This window comes from Cololabis saira, chromosome 19, assembly GCF_033807715.1.
Source record: "Cololabis saira isolate AMF1-May2022 chromosome 19, fColSai1.1, whole genome shotgun sequence".
In the NCBI taxonomy this organism is placed as follows: Eukaryota; Metazoa; Chordata; class Actinopteri; order Beloniformes; family Belonidae; genus Cololabis; species Cololabis saira.
The window spans coordinates 15,981,691-16,002,119 of record NC_084605.1 but is presented as its reverse complement, the minus strand read 5'-3'; the positions used below and the strand labels follow the sequence as shown (position 1 = coordinate 16,002,119).

At 40.9% G+C, this 20,429-nt stretch overlaps 1 protein-coding gene across 1 annotated transcript in view; it reads right to left on the bottom strand.

The window, feature by feature from the left end:
- Positions 1-20,429, bottom strand: part of myo1d (myosin 1D) — a 140,307-nt gene that overhangs the window by 41,009 nt on the left and 78,869 nt on the right. Inside the window, exons 17-20 of the mRNA XM_061708988.1 lie at positions 14,008-14,231; positions 13,238-13,376; positions 12,392-12,496; positions 12,118-12,231 (exon numbers count right to left, since the gene is read on the bottom strand). Coding sequence (XP_061564972.1) covers positions 12,118-12,231; positions 12,392-12,496; positions 13,238-13,376; positions 14,008-14,231 — 582 coding nt within the window. The remainder of the gene's footprint in view (positions 1-12,117; positions 12,232-12,391; positions 12,497-13,237; positions 13,377-14,007; positions 14,232-20,429) is intronic.

Genomic DNA, 20,429 nt, shown 5'->3' with positions numbered 1-20,429 from the left:
TGACAGTCCTCTGGGGAACGGTGAGACCGAAGAAAAGGAAGTCTGGTTTCCTTGTTTGGAGCCTTTGAGAGTTCTGAGGCAGCAGCGACTCTGGATTTACACTGAAAGCGTCATAGGCATCCGGCTGCCATTCATTTTCTATGAAAGCGCGCTGCGAGAGGCGTTGGAGGCCACGGAGGCGTTGGAGGCATCAGGAGCGCCAATTTGAAGTTAAAATCTCAACTTTGTGCGAATGAGCAGCAGCGAAGCCGAGGCAGCGTCCAATCACAGACCGGGATTCCCAAAGCAAGAAGCCTCAATGCAGATTGTACTTTCATGTTCACACAAACGTACACTCATTCACATGCGTACAGGAGCAGAGCTGTGCACTAACAAACTTATTTTATCAGGAATTAATATATTTCATCCAGCAAACTGACATTTTTGCTGATTTGACTGCGGTTTTTACCTGAACTAAATGTTTTTACCTGAACTGCTCATGTGAAACACGTAACTGATGGTAGAGGGGCTGTATGGTCCGAACGATTTTATTTGCTACATCGATCCAACGCAAAATAATTAAAAACCATGCTTATTAATCACAAAACACAGTTTAAACAATATGACCAAATCCGCTGCGACCCGGTGTGTCAGTGTTCACCGCAGACAGACTGCAGCTTCACCGGGACCAACGGCTCCCCGATGGTTGCTTTTGATCCGGGACCAACCTTGTTAAAGAGCATCAAACTCACTCTCATCTATGCGGAAATAACGCTAGAATATAAAGAAGGCTTCCCAAAGTGTGATCCATGCTTAAATAGGAAACTGAAGATCTGCACGCTATATATATATATATATATATATATATATATATATATATATATATATATATATATATATATATATATATATATATATATATATATATATATATATATATATATATATATATATATATGTAGACTATATGCACTTTGTTCCCTCCAGTTCTGCAGCGCAGCTTGAAAGCCCCGCCCACTGCAGGCGTCAACAGGCGTTGGCAAGCAGCGATGCAGGCGTCCCGAGCCTCCACAGGCGACTTTTGACGCTTTCAGTGTGAATCCAGCATCGTACTGGGGAAGGCAAAGAATCCAGGCAACAGTGGGTTTGTTGAAGGAAGTGCACAACGGCATCGACATCTCCAACCCCTTGATGATAAGCAAGCTGCAGTGTGTCCTGAAAGCGCTTGCTTGAGTCGGGTAACTAGCATTTTCCTCAGGACTTTTGGGGAAACTCTTGATGGCAGATGAGATTTCTTTTAGCAAAAGTCTACTTCAATGAGAGTTTTATGCATTTGCCTCGTACCCTTCAGGAATGTGCCTTTAAGAACAAGACCAAAAACACAAGGCACTCTTTTGATGGTAATTACTTATTGATCAACAGCTTTACTGCCCAACAAAAGCAGCCACAATGTGGCGTCTATTCATGTATGCAAATACTTCCACTTCCAGTCAGCACTGGAAGTAAAGATTTATTGATTGAACCCCAAAGGATCAATCAACATTTTCTAACCGCATGCTAGTGAACAACAGACGGATTTCCACTTTGTTGTTGGATTCAGGAAGGACTCGACGTCTTCACAGGACATCACTTCTCGGGAGGAGAGAAAGCTCGGCTTTATGTCTCGTCAACTCCCATTCCTTTCCCTTCTGTGCTTTCATCCCTCCTTTTCTTTTGGGCCCATCTTTCCTTTGAGGTTTAGACCTCTCCAAGGAACCGAGGGTGGTGGTTGTTGGGGAAAGAGCCGTGGGGCAGTCGGTCAGGTACATTAATACCCATCAGCAGGACGATGTGCTGCGGGAGGAATTCTCCATCAGCGGGGCAACAGACGAAGACGAGAATCAGCAAAATGCCTGCGACTTCAAATATGAGCACTTGATGAACTGCAGCCTAGAGCCATGTCCCTCTGTCGAGCAATCCACCCACAGTTAATTACCAGGAGAAAATTGCATTTACATTTATATTACAGGCTTAATTGATTGGAACGACACTCAGTGTTCTAATGAGTTGGGAAACGATACATTCTGATCCATTTCCTCGTCTCATTTTTTGTTTCGATTCACAATATCAGTTTCATCCCAAGTATAAAATCTGTTAGAGCCATTTATCTGCCCAGCCATCTGTCACAAATCCCACAAAACACATTCTTCACGACTGCAGACAGTGGAGCGAGGCCTCAGAGGAGTTTCTCTGCACTGCACGGCGTTTTGCTTCATTGGCACTGATAAGAGCCAACCCTCCACAGGCAGCCGTGGTATTGATCGGGAATCACAGCTCCGATGGAGGGGGTTGGCCCGAGTAAAATCTTGGTTTCAAACGGTGTAAGGCTACTCAATTACTTACATTTTGAGGCTTATTAGAAGCAACAAGCGCCTGATGAATGGCAGTTGAATGATAATTACTGTTATTCGATTCAAAAACACCCACAAAGATTTGTACTTTTCCTTGAAATGACTCAAAGTTGTATAGATGTGACTAAACAATGCAAATACATTCTTGAAACCAAGCACTAATCAATGGACAATAACTGCAGTTCAAATCTCCTCCACCTCCTCAGGCCTCGTTTACACGTAGCAAAAACTGTGGTGTTTTCATGCGTTTTGCCCGTTCGTTTACACGAAAACGAAGCTCAAAGTCACTAAAAACGATAATTTCTGAAAACTCCGGCCAAAGTGGAGATTTGCAAAAACTCCGTCTTCACGTTTGCTTGTAAACGGAGGGAAACTGACATTTAGGCTTCAGAACGTCACATTATGCGACAGAAACGTCACCAGCGTCATGTGTGCGACCTGTGTTTGCAATTTGTTTGGCCACCGTCAATATTTTCTTGTACTTTACTTGTTTTACATTCTAACGTCACACTTAAAAGTAATTACTACTTGGTTAGTACTTGGATGGGAGACCGCCTAGGAATACCAGGTGCTGTAAGAAATTTTTTTTTTTTAAAATAAGTAAAAAAGTAATTCCACTTCTCTGTCACTCCAAACGAAAGACTCTTGTTCATCTTGGAAGTAACTGGAAGTTACTCGTGTCATTTGTTGATGTTTTTTTCCAGGATTCTGATTGGCTAGCATGATTATATGCTTTTCGTTAACTGCCGCCTGTAGGTTTGGCTGCTCATAGCACCCCTTTACAGCGTATTTATGCGGGTTCGTGTAAATGATGGTATTTTTCAAAACGTAGAGTGGGAAATATCCGTTTTTGTAAATGTGTAAACGTGACATCAGTTCTCATCTGTTCTGAGCTGGTTTTAGTGGGCGGAGCCAGGAACTAAATTGCCCCTCCTCTTCTCCTGGGGATGTGCCTCTTTGGAAATCCATGTACAGCTTTGTGCGACCCATTACCAAGTTACTGGAAGTGTAGCATGTCCGTAAACTGAGAGGAGACAAAGATCAGGAAGCTGGGTAATTCTGCTGGAGTGTGAGCAGTCATCCATCTGAGTGGTGACCTGCCGTTTCCATAGTTTCAATGTTCTGTGTATGAACGGGCCGTTTACACCACATCCTCAGATGCTTTTGTTCTTTTCTGTCAGGCAGTAAATTAGAGCAGCACAATGTGGGTTTTGTTATGCCCAGTGGGTCCCTTTGTGGAGGTGTGGATTTACCCTCAAGCCAAAAATATAAATGCACAAATTATTGCTATAAAATTATCCTACATGAATGTTCTCTTTTTGGAAAAATCTCTCAAACCTCTTCAGCTCTGCTCAAAACTATAATACATATACTATAATACTATAATACATTCAATAGTTTTCAGGATTTTACATTGTAGCCAATACTGGATATCATTTAACAAAATTTTAAATCTGGCACAACATTAAAAATACAATGAAATCAGTTTTGCTGCTACTTCTGGACAATCCAGGACTCCCATCGCTAGACACCCCCCTTCCAATAATCAAACCAAAATCATAATACATTTTTTTTTCTCAAATACACAAAAATGGGAAGCACAAGGGTTAATCTAAAAACTAAAGACAAAAGGTGGAAGTGAATAGATCTAATGTGTGCCAGTCAAATTTGATTGCTCATTTTTTTATGGCATTCACACTATAACATGTTCATACGTTCATCTGGAAAGAAGCATTTCCTAACTCTGGTATGTCTCTTTTGAGTCATGCTGTAAAGAACCGTACAAACAAATAAGAAAAGCATAACCCATTAGGAACATTTCTTTTGAAATTACTGATCAACAAATTAATCACAACTCAAAACGCATCTGTTCAAAACTGCCTATCTCACTTAATGCTCATTTCTCTGCCTCTTTCTGTTGTTTCTTTTTTTCCCTTTATTTTTACTGCTGCTGTTTTTAAATGTGCTCTGCTGTTTTTATTTTTTAATGTGTTGTGTACGGCGGCCTTGAGGGCCAAGAAAGGCGCCTTTAAATAAAACGTATTATATTATTATTAAATTCATGTAGACTGCCCAGTCTGCAGACATGCCGACAGGACCACAACAGTTTTCCTCAAGTGCTCCTTTGGCCATCACTTTGCTTCATAGATCATTATCATCATAATCACATATTTTCCCAGTTTATGCTTATTGGTTATGTAACAAATCCCGAAGGTCTTGTAAATACAGAATAGTAATAAAAAAACATTCAGAAGGGGCGGCATGAATGAGTGGGCACGACATAGTCCGGCCTCTGCATGTTCTCCCTGCAGCACATGATTTTTATTGATACGATTAAACCGCATGCCTCATTGCATCCCCATTTCTCAGCCAGTTCTTTATTGACCATCGTGTATCCTTTGAGCTACCTGGTTGTAAATAGCAAAACATTTCAGTGTGTAGTCTAAAAATAAATAAAGTAATGGAAGCAGGATGAAAATGAAGGGAAATGGAGGGGTCACACATAAACAGGAAAAAGGAAGGGAAAGAGTGCACACATAGGAAACAGATCTGTGCACATGCCAACACAACACCAGACATCAGCTGATCTGCCCTGCTGCTCAGTATCCATGACAACACCGTCTCCCGGGAAGTTGGCATGACAACAACAGCGAGATGGAGAAAAGGCAAAGACAGTAGTAGATGGGCGAGATGGGAGAGGAGGGGGCGGGGGGAGGGACAAAAGGTGGGAACAGAATGGAAAAATAAAAATGGAAAATTGAAGATGAAAAGGTTAGGAGAGATGAGAAGTGGCAGTGTGAGGTGCTGATCCAGAAGCCATTTTTCATTCGGGATTTACTTTAATTTTGTTGAATCTCAACAAGAAGTAAAAATGGTGTGATCTCACCGTTCCTACACGGGCATTAATTGGTATATAAATCATGTGGCTCTGTTTTTGGCTCCTCACTACTTTCCTAGCCATCCATCAGCCCAGCCTTCCCCTTCAGCTCGGCCTGCAGGAGCAGCATTAAACACACGCTGTGGGGCAGCCAAGGAGATGCTGAGCTGTTAGCCTATCAGTGCTAATCAACAATGAACTAAACTGCTCTCCCCTCTGCTTGACCTTTTCTGATCAATACTTCCATGTCATGCTGCAGCAGCTCTCCGTTTACATCTCCATTCCCTCCCCTCCACCTTTCTGCTCCCAGCCACTTCTGCCCATGTTCACCTTGACCAACTCTCTCACCCCTTGCAGCTCCATTTTTAAAAGATTAATACATTTTTCTATCCGGGCAACGACGTTTGTTTGCGGGTAATGTGCTGAAATACAGGAGTTTTAATTCTTGCCTATCAACCAAAGTAAACGCAAAAAAAGGGCAAAAAACTATAATGATAAAGATCTATAGCAGGCTTCATTTATTTATAATTAAATATAAACTAATATTATACCTTTAGAAAAGCTCAGATACAACAGATTCAAATCTCGCCAAAAATGTATAAAGGCTTGGTCCCCTTTCTTAGAATTCATCCTTACGCTGTCTTTCGATGATGTAGCTTAGCATTTATTTTTGTCATGTTTGTTACTCAGAAGTGTGGAAACCCTCAATTGTACTAACTGACAGATGTTTGGACTAATGTGTAACCCTTAACCGTCCATGTGTTATTCATCTATTTATTTATCATCATTATTATTGTTATTATTATTAATATTATTTTATTTATGTATTTTATTTTATCTTTTTTATCCTTGTTTACATATTCTGTTTTATTGCTATTATCTTTGTATGTGGGAACCGGGGAGGGTGGGATATATGTGGGGTTGTTTGTCTTAAAAAATATTGAAAAATCTTATCAAGTTATAAAAAATATATATAAATATAAACTATTTATAATATATATAAACTAATATATATATCTGTGTTAAAAGGTGTGGTATCTCAATTTTATCTTTTTTCACTTTTTGTTTTACATTTTTGTGCAATTTAATAGAATTACATGATATACAGTAAATGGAAGTTGTTGTTTTTTTTTAAATTAAAAATCCCTCTTTTGAGGTCTGATGTTCATCTTTTCACCGCTCCAATCTTTTGGGGCCAGAATCAACAACATTTGGACGAGGTGATGGAGCTAGAGAGTGATATTTGAGCTCTGACTTGGAAAAAAAGCTTGTGAATCTAGATCATAACGCAGGAGATGGCTCTCGGGAAATGTTTTGCACCGGAGAAGTTGGTCATTTTGAACAAGTCTCCAACCACAAAACAAAAACTACTCCTGGAGCGGCGCTCCGGACAATCTAAAGAACCAGTTTGTAAGTACAGGACAAGCACTTACACTGAAAGTTTCCCTCGGTAAATAAATTGTATGTAAAGTGTCCTGATAAAACATCTTGCGTTAAACTGGCAGAATTCATATAAATCTGAAAGGAAATAAAGACTGAAGGTGCTGGAGAGTCATCACAGTGACATGATTAGACACAATAATTACTGCAGACCACAGAAGAATACGGACCAAAACCATCATCTTAAACTCCCTGCTGTCATGTTTTAATGCATCAAGATCTGAACCCCTCAGTACATGTGCTCCGTTCCTCAGATAACACCTTGTGGTTCATGAAATTCAACCTTTTTCTTCAGTATAACTCCTTTATTTTCTCAACACTACCATGAAACTTGTGAATGCTGCCCGCTTCAGGGCCAGCTCTAACAAAGACGGGGCAGTGGCTTCACTCCTCGCTTGTCAGGACCGACGCAGGAGGAGATGGGCTCTAAAATGAAACAGTTCAGATTAATCGTGAGCAGCAGTGCTGCAGCAGTGAGGACCAAATGTGTTTTTGAACATTAAAGGATGCAAAACCAATCCACTAGACCAGAACTACAGCCAAGACCCTGTCGTTGGTAATAGGAGCTCTCAAAGCCAACATTTTCATATTCTGCTCTGGTGAAGACATTTTTCTTTCTCGTGCTAAAATAGATATGTGGCTCTGGTATATAATTCCACTTTTTTGTTATGATTGTGGGACTGAATGAAAAACAACAGTGTTTTTGTCCACGTTAATAAATAAAAGACAACAAACAAAAACATGCATCGACTCGTGCAGCAATGCGACTCAGTGCTGAGCTTTCAGTGACTGCATAAAAAAATGAAATATTCCAGGCTTCAGCTGCATGAGCAATGCTCGCAGGTCAGACCTATTGATCCTTGTAGAACTTACTGACCAGAAAACAGATTCTTGATTATTTTAAAGGCTCTCGGGGCTCTGTGTCGTTGACTTCCCATGTGCCCCGTGTGTCAATGTCGAGTCTCAACTATCGGTTCATAGTTTGCATGAGTGAAGTTCTCCTGAATGAACATTACCGTAACTAAAATCCTGTACAGCATCAATTATCTCTCTCTAGCACCATCTGTCTGCCTCCATCCCTCTACGTCACTTCCAGGCGCTCTGATGAAGGCTTTGTGGCTGCTCCTCTAAGCTCTGTAATTCCTCCCATCCCTTTGTCAGATTGAGCACTGGGGTGCCTTGTCACAGTCATCGCTGCACTCCAGCTTCATATCCCACTCATTTCACCGGGCGACATCACACCTTCCCTTCCTTCCTCACCTTCAAGGTCAGTGCAGCAATCAAATCGTGGTAGCAATATTAATGTTGTGGCAAATCACCAAACCCAGGAAGGAATAGCTTGATTTTCCATTAAGTGCGTTTACATGGGAAGTTTAATTCCTTTTTAATTCAAAATTAAAATTAAATCTGATTCAAAATTAGTAAAAATTACCATGTAAACACCTAATTCCAAATGAAAATGTCCATTCCGAATTAAACTTAATTCCGAAGTAAGTGGCTGGTTTATTCCGATTTTAAATCCGAATAGAATAATTCCACAATCATGTATACACTCATTCCGCTTTAAATTCCGCTAAGTTTTTTTTTTCCCCCGGTAGACGTAACTTCTGGTCCACCCCCCTTTCCAATCAGAACCCTTCCCAACCCCCAGACCTTAAGAGGAATTGGATAAAGCCGATCAAACCATGTAAACCTCAATTCGGAATTACTATTTCCATGTAAACTCGAAGGAAAATAGTTTAATTCTGAATGATTTAATTTAGAATAATTAATTCCGAATTAAAAAACATCATGTAACCGTGGCCATTGAAATTATATTTTCTTCCACCTTTTCAGGCATCCAGAGTGAGGACATACTGGCTGCTCAGCATCTCTACAGAGACAGTTCAGATAAGAATATTGAAAATAAATCCACCTCACTGCTAAAAGAACCACGTTTAAAGGGCAGATTACGGCAAAAACTATACTTTTCTGAGCTTGAGTGCATTTATTTGGGTTTGTGCCTTAATCTCCAACTCAGAAAGCTCAGAAAAAACAAACAAAAACACAATCCTGTGACTTTGGGGGGATCTGGGCAGGACGGCTGTGAGGGCCCAACAATCCGCACATCTAGATGTACGCAAGTAAGCATGAACAGCAACACACTAACAGACATAAAACATTTTTAACTCAAAAAGAAACTAAACTAGTAATTTAGGCCTTAATTATATCAAATCTTGACTATTGCCCGGCAGTTTGGTCAAATGCAACTGCATATATGATTGCAAAACTACAAAAAATACAAAACAGGGCTGCACGCATTGTTCTTAGTTGTAACTGGACGACAAGCGTTATTAAAATGCATAAGAATGTTGGTTGGTTAATGGTTAGTGAAAAATTACTTTACTCATTATTATCATTTATTAGAAATATGACTCCTGAGGTATTATACCAGGAGCTATGTTACAGCTCTGACTATCATAAATATATCACCAGACATGCAGCTGGAGGATATTCTGCTGCCAAATGTGAATTCTAATGCTGGGAAAAGGACTGTTGTGTACATGGCCATGTATGAGTGGAATTCATTTCCCAAACATCACACAAACAAACAGCACAGGACCATTCAAATTATTAGTTAAGCAACATCTTTTGAATCAGTATAAGTAACAATTATAGAACATTGAAATAGAGCTCACTTAAACAAGCAGATTGCTGAGACTGATTGTCTGACATGCTGGAAATGGAAATATAGTTGGTTATGATTGTTGTTGAATGTATTTTTTCTTTCTTTTTTTCTATATTAGATCAGTTGTGAAGTTCTAGACTACAAATGAAATGAAATTGTGGACTGCTTTTCCGACTTTTTGACGACCTCAGATGAAGTCTTAACTGTGCAGTGTTTTTGTTTTGTTTTGTGTTATGTTCTCATTTCGCTGTCTTCATTTTGTGGAATGTCTCTGCTTTTTTTTTTAATTTGATATTCTTTTTATCTAGTGGAAATTTATTTGACTTGTTTTCATTATGTTATGTTTTAGTACTGTATTATTTTAAAATATTGGCGGACCCCAGGAAGAATAGCTGCAGTCATGCTGTAGCTAATGGGGATCCTAATTAAACAATTAAACTAACTCACCTTCCTCATTTAAGGGGAGGCATTGATAATGTGGGGAAGACGACGGCTGCAGATCGTTTTTGACAAAGGCACATGCTGTGTAAGCTAAATTCAAAACAATAACAGTTGTACAGTTGTACAATTCCCTCAGAGAGGGAATCGTTTATACAACCCGACTAAGAGAAGAGAATGTTACCTCAAATGCCTCCGTCTTTGGCGGATAATAAACAGTGTTATGAGGGAAACGGGACCCATTTGCCATGGAAACAGCCTCCTGCGCTTGTGCATGTACCTTCCTTAATGGGCCGATCACAGCATGAATGGGATTTAAAAAAACATCCAACTGCAGAGCTGAAAGAGATCTTTGCATATGGATTTTTGCGCAGCCACATATAGAGGCTGGTGGGCGATCAAAGACATCAGTCACCTCAGGCCCAGCTTCAGGCAGGGGGTCACGTGACCTGTGTTTGTTGGCTATCAGCACCAGCAGGAAGGAAGAGGGAGGTGCAGACAACTGCAACCTGAAGCAGCAGTTTAAAACAACTAAACAAAAACCTCATTGACCTCAGGGGTCAGTTTAATTTAAAAGTTCTCAACAGAATTGTAAAATGGGTTTGGCTAAATACAATCTTTGACTAAAACGAGACTATGGCTGCGTCCCAATTGAACCCCTCGCCCCTCGTTTTCTTCACTAACCCTAACTTTTGCACGTTCCCGTGAGGGTAGTGGTGTCCCAATTCCTCTTTTCACCAAGGGGGAGGGGGCATAACGAGGGCTAGGGGCTGAGAATAGCCCCTTCAAATCGAGGGTTTTCAGATGCTGACTTCACGAGCGAGGGGGTATGAAAATTTCCCAGAATGCTTTTCGTCGTCATTTGCGGACTGAAAAAAAAAAAAAACATGGCGGACATTTCTTATTTTTTTGTGAATAAAATCAATATTTTGAGTTAGTTTCTGCATAAAAATGTGTTTTGATTACATTTCTAGTTGCAAACCAATATTTTACTTTCATAATATTCACTCAGTGAATGTACATAATCCCTTTTTTGTCCGTTGTTCACTAAGATTGCGCCGGAGTAAAGGCTGTTAGGTTACGCCGTAGGCTACATAACCTACGCCGTAGGCTCTGCGTCGATTTGACTCGCCGACCGAAGGCAAACAGGCAGACTCGTCTCAGAGAAATAGAGAGAAATAATCCTGTGACCCGTCAGATTTGTTTTGGATGTTTCTGATATAATACTTTTCAGAAACCACAAAGTAATCCAGCTGTTATCTGGGTAATTTACACACTTTCAGAAGTTGCCGAAGTTGCCGAAGATCACGCCAGAATAAAGGGATTTATGGTTCCGCGTTACACCAACGCGGAGCCTACGGCGGAGGTTACGTAACCTACGCCGTAAGGTCTGCGTCGATGTACGCGGCGACGCGCGCCGTATGCCGTACCCTACGCCGTAGGCTCTGCGTCGATTTAACGCGGACCCAAGCTCCGGAGCCGGCAGACAGAAATCTCTAAATTTCGGAGCAAATTTCTTAACAGGCGTTATTAGGATAAACTGAGCCCCGGTTGCGGATCTTAAAGGTTACCTTTATACCTGAAAAAATATTAAAACTTAATAAAGTGCCATATTAACAGCGCTACAGCTGAAATTAAAACAGCTTTTGGCTCTCTGCTTCCTGATCAGGGTAGGGATGAAAACGAGGGGTAGGGGGAGTATTGGGACAGGCACCTGGGCCAAGTGCCCTAGATTTCAATTGCCCTAAAATCTCCCCCTTCTTTTTTAGGGGTTAGGGAAGAAAAGAAGTGCGAGTGGAGAAAAGAAGGGCGAGTGAAGTTGAATTAGGATTGGGCCTAAAATGGTCCTTGACCATTCTGACTAAAATAAGACTAACATGCTCAGCTTTTTAGTCGACTGAAACTTGACACGTCTAAAAAGGAGAATGAACGTGACTTAAACTAATAAAAACTAAAATGATAGCTTGATCCAAAGACTAGACTGAAACTAAAACTGAAACAGGCTGACAAAAACAACACTAGTAACAACCACTTCCATGCTAGCATTTACTGAAAGTAAAATGTGGAGCACAAAGACTCGGTCAGGCCGCGCTCATTTCCAAACCTTTGCCATTTTCAGCTGCTGCGTACTGAGGCCTTTCTGTTTGTCACTCACTTCCCCTCAATGACGGTTTCATTTGTTGGGCGTCATCTTCCGCATGTGTTGAGCCGGCCCCAGAGCAGCCAGCTCTGGCCCGACAGCGCTGTTAAGGCCTGTGTGTAATGAGGCCTTTGTTTGCTAACACCCGTCTGCCGTAAAAGGCGGTTAGGGAGGGATGTCTTACGTTGTAGAGCGGGATGCTCTTCATGGGCTTGTACTGCCTCAGGGGGTCCATCTTGTACAGGTGGCGGTCAGTGATGAGCACAGCCCGGTTCTCTGCCTTGTGGAAACGGTTGATCTGGGAAACACAAAGTCCCCCACACCTCATTAGACGACCGACAATATAACAGAATGTGCACACAAACAGCCGGGAGGGAGAGGTTATGCGTCAACGCACACAGACTGAGTTCCTGCGTGGTTAGCGGAGGATAAATGCTTTAAAGCCACGCGCCTCGTACCTTTCGCACGTTGCAGGAAAACAGGACTCTCATGAACTTGTCCTTCCGCTGCAGCTCGCTGGCTACGAGTGTGAATGATGCAGCGGTGTCGGGGCTGTCGCGCTTCTGTTGGACAAGACAACAAAACAGATTTAAAAGTTCAGCTTCAGGAGAATCACGGCGCTAGTGGAGCCGATCAAGTTTAGACAAGGCTGGTGAAAAGAGGCCTGGAAACATGTGTCACATAAATATCATGGTTCAATCAAGCGGCTCAGGCTCAGTCTTGTTTTTGTGATCCTTCATCCTGAGCGGTGATCAGGGAGATACTGGAGAAGACATATCTGTTGCTGTTTTCATCGTTTTCATTGAGTAAGTAGTACTGTATGCACGTTTCTTTTACGATTTATTGCGTTCAGTAGAGTAAGATTGATGCTGAGCTTGCATTCCTTTGTTCAGGGATGAGATGTCTGATGTTTTTCTTGTCATAAAGATCCTGAATCCTGTCCTCGTCATGTATGTAGAGCTTCATGATGGGAGGTCAGCCAGTACCTGGTTGCAGCCCAGACCCCAGACCGGTGGCGGCCCAGACTACACTTTTGAATCGCCTGACGTCATCAATCTGGGGCCCAATAACTTCATGATGTCATCTTGATCGTGTTAACCGGCCAAAATACCTTGAGTATTGAGCAGTGTGATGAGATGATAGGGTATTTACGTCGGTGAGCAGTTGATCAAAGCCTGCATAAAGTGTGAATGGCTATCAATCTTGTTGTGCCCCTGAGACGTAGACTACAGAGTAAAACTAGTAAACAACCATAACAGTGTGGGGTTCTTGTTTTGCACATCTTCTACAGTCCACCTACTCACCAGGTAGTTTCCCTCCCAGGCTCTCTGCAGCCCCAAGTCAGCCCTCTGGCCCTTCAGGGCCTCCAGGCCGGCAACCTTGGCCCTCACTTGCAGAACTTCTTCTGGGGAGAGGACTTTGATCAGCGTCCATGCCCACCACCTGAAGGAAACAGCCAGAAGCACTTGTGAGGAGCAAAGTCAGAGCAGAGATATTGACTTTCAGTTTCAAAGCATGTGCACAGAGCCTTGATGCTGTGGATGGGGTCAGTGGGGCGGTGCTGCACCCAGCAAACGGCTGCAGCAGAGCCCAGCTGTTATGTACTGTTCTCGCTGCCCTTTCACTCACAAATCCTGACAGGCAGCATCATCCTCTGGCAGGGTTATTTTCTAACTGTGCGCAGCTTCAGGGAGAAAACAAAAAAGCAAACAGACGATGGGATGAAAGGCAGTGGTGAGACTTTGAAGGAGGAGGAGGAGGGATTAAAAAAGGAATATCGATCCTCGGTTTGGGCCTGAGGCTGGAGGAAACGTGCAAGTTGCCTTAAACAGGCTCATCTGGGTGGAAAATAACCCTCGAGGTCATCGTAGTTTAGTGAGGCTGGGGATAGATTCAGCTTTAGTTCAGTCAAATAAGAACAGTTACTGTATTTACTTTACAGAAAAGCAATTTAAAAACATTTCCTCTGAAAAAATGATCCTCCTCTGACTCTTTTCTGAGAGACACCATAGTATTAATACAGTATTAGTAAATGCCATTGCAAGGTTTACTGTAATAAATAGGCAGCGCCTACCTGTTGTAGATGCTCTTCAGAGCCTCTTCGAACCTGCGCAGGACTTTGGGCGGCGTGGGCCACTTCACATGTCGGCCATGGTCCTTCATGGACCGGACATTTTTGAAGCGGCGGTTGACCTCGCGGATGTAGGACTTGACTTTGTAGCGACGGTAGGCCTGCAGGATGGTCAGGGCGGCGCGCATCCTCCGGTACCGCATTCTGGCCACGGTTCCTCGCCAGACCTGCACAAGCGGAACGGAGGAAGGAGAACTCGTGAGTTGGCAGTAACAGGCTGCTCTGTAGATGACACCCTTACAGGCCCTGCATTGCACGGCGTATAATGTTATATTTTCATGAAGCTTGAACACACGGACCTCATGATCGACTGTGACACCCCATGTAGGAGTCTTCGAGTCTTACCCCTGAATCTTACATACATTCTTACATATAACAAGAGTTTAAATAAGCTAACTTATTAAAGCAGGGCTGTTTGGTTATGTGTGTTTTATAACTATTCAATATAGTGACATAATACTCAATTATATGTATATATAAACATAGTCAAAAACAAAACAAGCTAACAAAAAGAAAACAAAACAAACGCCCAGCATTTAGTTGTGCTACTATGTATGTACTGTATGTAATAATAGAAGTAATTATAATGTACAGTATTACATCATCATTACTTTACAATAATACTACAATATAATAGAGAACAATAGACAGCAATGATATAACAATATACTTGATTAACTATATAAGAGTAGATATGCTATATATACACACTGGTTCATATATTTACCCCCAATTATATACATAAAAATTACTATAAATCTATATATCGACATATCTACATATAACAATAAATCAATATATATTAATAGAGATATAGATATATAAATACTGTACATATAATATAACTCAATATATCTCTATACATACCTACATATAACATAGGCCTATCTATATGCATAATATTGAGTTTGATTTAAATGTGGCTCATAAAAACAATCATTCTGTTCTGTGTCAGATGGACAGTTCAGAGAAGCTCAAGCATGTTTACCTTCTGCTTCATCTGAATTTACAGGAACTTTGACTACTTCTATTGGAGGTGGAAATGACTTTCAGGGACACCATTTGTTAAAAGAATTGTGAAAGATAACCACAATAAAGGCAGAAACACGGTAGGTTTTTATTATTACCGGTATATTCAAACCTTCACCAAAGCCAGAGGAAACATGACAAGGATGGTGAAAAAAATCAATTCATGATGACCCCAGTGATCTTGCAGCTTTGCTGCTGATAGGAGGAACAGAAACCCTAAGAAGGACGCGGTCAGAGTCAGGAGCCATGTTGGGAGGTTCATTTAGAGTTTTAATAGTTTACAGATCGCTAGTTACCCTGTAAAAAACGTATTAACTACATTTGATAGCTTCTTGATTCGTTTCTAATAAACGCTGTAAATGGGGAGATGAAGACTGATACCCCCCCCCAATATAGTTTGTAGTTTGATTTAGCACGCTGATTGAGAAGTGTTCATCTATTTCTACACAGTTGTCTTCTGTGCTTTTATAAGCTTTTTCTTTCTACAGAAAAATGTCTCTATTGGAATATTAAAAAAAAAAATCCTTGAAGTTTATAGCACATTTCCCAACCCTTTAGAAACCTACACAACCACCCACTTGAAACATGACAGACTCGGGGTCTTCAAATAAACCAAGCAGTGCATTTAATTACATTCATATAAAAAAAGTGTTAAAATTCAAACAATAGCAAATCCAAACTGGTGCTACTGCAAATGCAAGTCATTAATGGCTCCTGAAATGAGTTCTGCAGATACAGGTTGTTTTCAACACTGCATACTACATTACTAGTGCGTTTCTGATTTAGCTTGAACATGATACACGGTACGCCGGATGGGAGCAACAACACAAAGCATGTGTGAAGTAACAACGGACCAAGCATCAGTCATGTGACCCACTGGTTCCGAAGAGCCGTTCTGAAGGACCTTTTTTGCCTTTTCATCATTACATTACAACTTTAGCTATTTTTTGTTTATGCCCAAAAAAGGATGTTTTGTTGGACACGATTTTTTTGCCTTTAAATATGTTTAAAGGTATGAAAACATTAAAGTTTTCTGTTATAATTGCATAAATTGTGTATATTTCATTACTTTATATACTGTCTTGGGGTTACGTTTGCATAAAATGCTAAAAACCAAATTCTCAAAAAATATACACCCGAAAAACACCGAAAATGGATGAACATAAAACCGATTTCATACGGCCCTATCTCTGTTTGCTGCCCTGGATCTGTTTGATAATTCTGATGTTTCTGAAAGCAGTTATATCAGCATTCTGGGAGGTGATTGGTCCTTACAGCATCATTAGCTGCCAATACTTGCCGTTGAATCTCAATATAATACTAGTATTAATATGTTGCATATCTACACAGTCATATAATTCATGCAACAGCTCAAAAAACAGTTTTAATAACCCAAATCGATATCGGAATTGAATCGAATCAAATCCTGATAATCGATTCTGAATCGGAATCGAATCGGTTCTTGACATGTGAATCGATCCCCAGCCCTGACAACTACAGATATTCTTTCTGTGGGGAAATCAAACATTACTGCTGCTTTTATCTGAAGCTGGGCTGGTCCAAACCGTTACTCTGCTGACCTCCGTAGGGTGATGTAGCCCCTGTCATTCAGTCATATTGGAAATTCATTTATTGCTTTATACAAATTCCCCCGACAGGTTACAGAAGGTTCCTCCCCCTCAGCGTTGTCACGGGTGCAAAGTCCAACAAAGACCAGCCAGCTGAGCTGAGGAGCTGCAACAGTCTCAGCCCGGAAGTTAGATGGTGCTTGGAAATAACCAGATGCTTTTTTACTTCTGGGAAAAATCACAGTGTGCAACTGACCAATTTCCCGCCAATACGGCATCCCATAATGCAATGCATTACTACAGCAGTCACATGACTAGCCTCTAGGACCACACAATCAAATGTGTCATTGCAGCAACAGCTTTGCAAGATCAATACTGAACAAACTAAACAATATTGCAATCATTTATTTTCTGCTGCTATACTTTCACACGCTTCACGTGAAGAATATTGATCACCGATCAGATCGCCACCCTGGATACCAGATTGTGATGCTAATCTAAATACACTTGGCATTTAAAATGTCACCACTGCTGTTGGTCATGTTTGCAGGATATAGTTTTATATTTGTTATCTTATGTCAATAAAACAATGTTGCTGTGATAGAAATTACCCCCCACACCCAGTTGCCTGCTAACAGGGGCTATCAGGGATCAATTTGGGTGCAAAGCAGAGCGATATTAGGACTATATACTACAGAATAAGTTAATATATTTCAAAACATATCTGTGGTGGCACTCTGATCACTCTTATTTGTACCACCTTTTGAGTCAGTCCACAAAAACTCTATTTTCGACACGAGCGATGAAACATGACAACTTTCCTTGGCTTTTAAAAGTTTACTTGAAAACATTAAAGTAAATTACAATGTCTAACGCACGGTCAAAAGACTGTGTTGCTTCCAGCATTTTCTGAAACTGGAAGTGAAACTTAACTTCATCGTTACATCAAACCAGTCACAAAATTACAGTGACATCACAACCTAGAACACAAAACATACAAAAGACTTTATCATGTACACATTTTAGTCCAATGTAAACTTTATGAATTATGATGAAATTATCATTACCCATTTTTAACTGTTTTTTAACTAAATTATGAATCATAACTTAATCAGTCCCTTGACCCACATGACCCCAGTAACTGCTCATGAGTACAATGGAACACTATCATTTCAATTCAATTTTATTTATATAGCGTCTATTACAACAGAAGTTGTCCCTAGGCGCTTTCCAGAGACCCCGAACATGACCAAATCATGAAACTAGTCGCTCTTTAATACTGTTTGGGAGTTTCTAAATAAAGCTCCCGAAGACCAACTAGGACATAAACCTGTGTAAGAAGGTTTTGTTTGCATTATAGATAGAAATTGCTTTGTCATGACCCATCATTCTGATTACAATGCTTGAGCAGCATAAACTTGGACTAATAGAGGGCTAAACCGGGCCCTCTTGTAACCAAACACAGGCTGAGTGGCTATCAGACCCTCTGAAACATGAATAATAGATGTAAGTGGGACCCAAGGGAGCCATAACTCCTAATCCACCCTCTCTAAAAATCACCACCATATGCTCTGCTTTTACTGTATTCTCTCCTTCTTTAACACCGACAGGAGTTGATGTTTGTGAGGCTGGAATAACCTTTCAAAAGAAAAATGACAAACAGCAGCATTAAAACTGACAATCAAGGCGACGCTTCTGTGCTCCGGAGGCTCCAAGTGCAGCGCACGGTAATCACAGAGATCATGAATATTTAATTTTTCATCAAGTGGGGGAGGCTTGCGGCAAAGAAAAGAAATTCTCTCATTTGCATATAAAAAAGTGTGGTGGAGGCTGTCAACTGATGAGGCTGCTGGTGTAGGAGCATGCAGAGACGGAGAGGTCAGGCTCTGTTGAATCAGCAGCAGATTATCTAAACTATACGTTAGTGGGGATTTGTGTTTTTATTCAAATTAAAGGACTGTAACATTCAGCCGGTAGCGGATAGTTCAAAGCGCTGCCGTATTCTCCGTCACTACGAGAGCTTCCTGAACAAGGTGAATCAAAGAGGAAGAAAAACCACCAGTCTGAAAATATTTCAGATCTGTGTAATCACACGAGCCAGGTCAGGTTCTGCTACATGCAGAACCCAGACCACTGGGTTATGTGGAGGTCTTTGATATTCCAACCTATGAAAGAGTATTAGGGCCATGCAGGAGAAAAAAATATTTGAGAGGGGAAGATTTTGTTTTATTGTGCACTTCGAGAGAAGAGTTGAAATGTCGAGAAAAAAGTCGAAATGTCGAGAATAATGTTGAAATACAATTTCAAGAATAAAGTCGAACTTTCGTGAATAAAGTCGAAATTTCGAGAATAAAGTTGAAATGCAATTTCGTGAATAAAGTCGAAGTGCCTCCTCTGGCCCATCAAATCCAGTTAGGACAGCTATGCAGCAGCAGCCGTAACTAACTACTGTAACTAACTTACATCCCTAAGTTTTTGAAGTTATGCAACTGCATATGTGTGATATGTGTTTCAAGTCAATATCGTCATCAAATATTGACTTTTTTCTCAACATTTCGACTTTTTTCTCGAAATTGTACTTCAACATTATTTTCGACATTTCAACTTTTTTCTCAACATTTGTTAAGTGCATAATGAAAAAAAAATCAGCCTGGCCCTAATACTCTTCCGTACCAACTTGTGTACATTTTCTTGAAAAGTATAAATATATTTCTACATTGTTGTATGTATAAATGGCACTAATAAGCGACTGACAAGCTTTATTACTAAATACAAGAGCAAACGTAAATGATTTGATCTATGATCAGCCCTGGAGATGACCCTCCCACGGGCCGGGGTGACTGTCGTGGGAGGAATGAGTGGGTTCCAGGGGACTGGGCTCAGTGGTTAACAGTTCTGGTTGTACTGAAACTGCAGAGGTCATCAGGTCTGCAACACCTCCCAAACAGCAGGTAGGCTACAAGAGCAATGTAATGCCAGTAGAGGTGGAATTAAAGAAAAGAGCGAAGATCACCTCCTTTTGTACCTGGGGGACGTAAAAGACCATTTTAGCAGCTGCAGTCTTTGTTACAAAATGCATCAGGAGTTTATTTATTTCCTTTTGCTGAAAATCTCCTGCTTGCCTCATTATTCATATAAGTAGGTTGTTACAAAAACAACAACAAAACAACCTGAACAATACAATTTCAAAATCAACAAAATTACCATATAGCTTAGCATCTCTGGAAAAGTGATTTGTTGAACAAAGTTAATTGTTGCCTGAATGCAGGCGTGATATTACAACACCCTGGCAGTCATGCGGGCCACATCCACATTCAAGTGGATCCACTTCCAGGTATAAGTACGGTACTATAAATGCACAATTGTGTGACAGTATGTTCTGTGCAGTCGAGAGATTAACTGCTGTTTACCTTCTGCTTCTGACTACACTGCTGAGATTCACCAGTCTGTTTCATGGCAGTCTTTACAGTCCAAGTGGTCTCAGCGACTCGGAGATTACACACAAGAGGGCCAAACTGATCAATACCGTTTGTTATTGCCTCAACATTTCACAGCATCTCTGGTGTTGGTGATATTAAAGCTTTGGGTCGTTCAGCTACTCGTACTTTCATCTGTGGGAAGCCAACTTCTACGCTATGAATCATGAGACGAATGCATGAGACTAAATACCTGATGGTGTCATCCATTAAATAAGAGTGCTGAACAGAGGCATGTAGCAGACGCAGAGCAGCGACTAACAGGTAGTGATGCACCGAATGTTCGGTAACC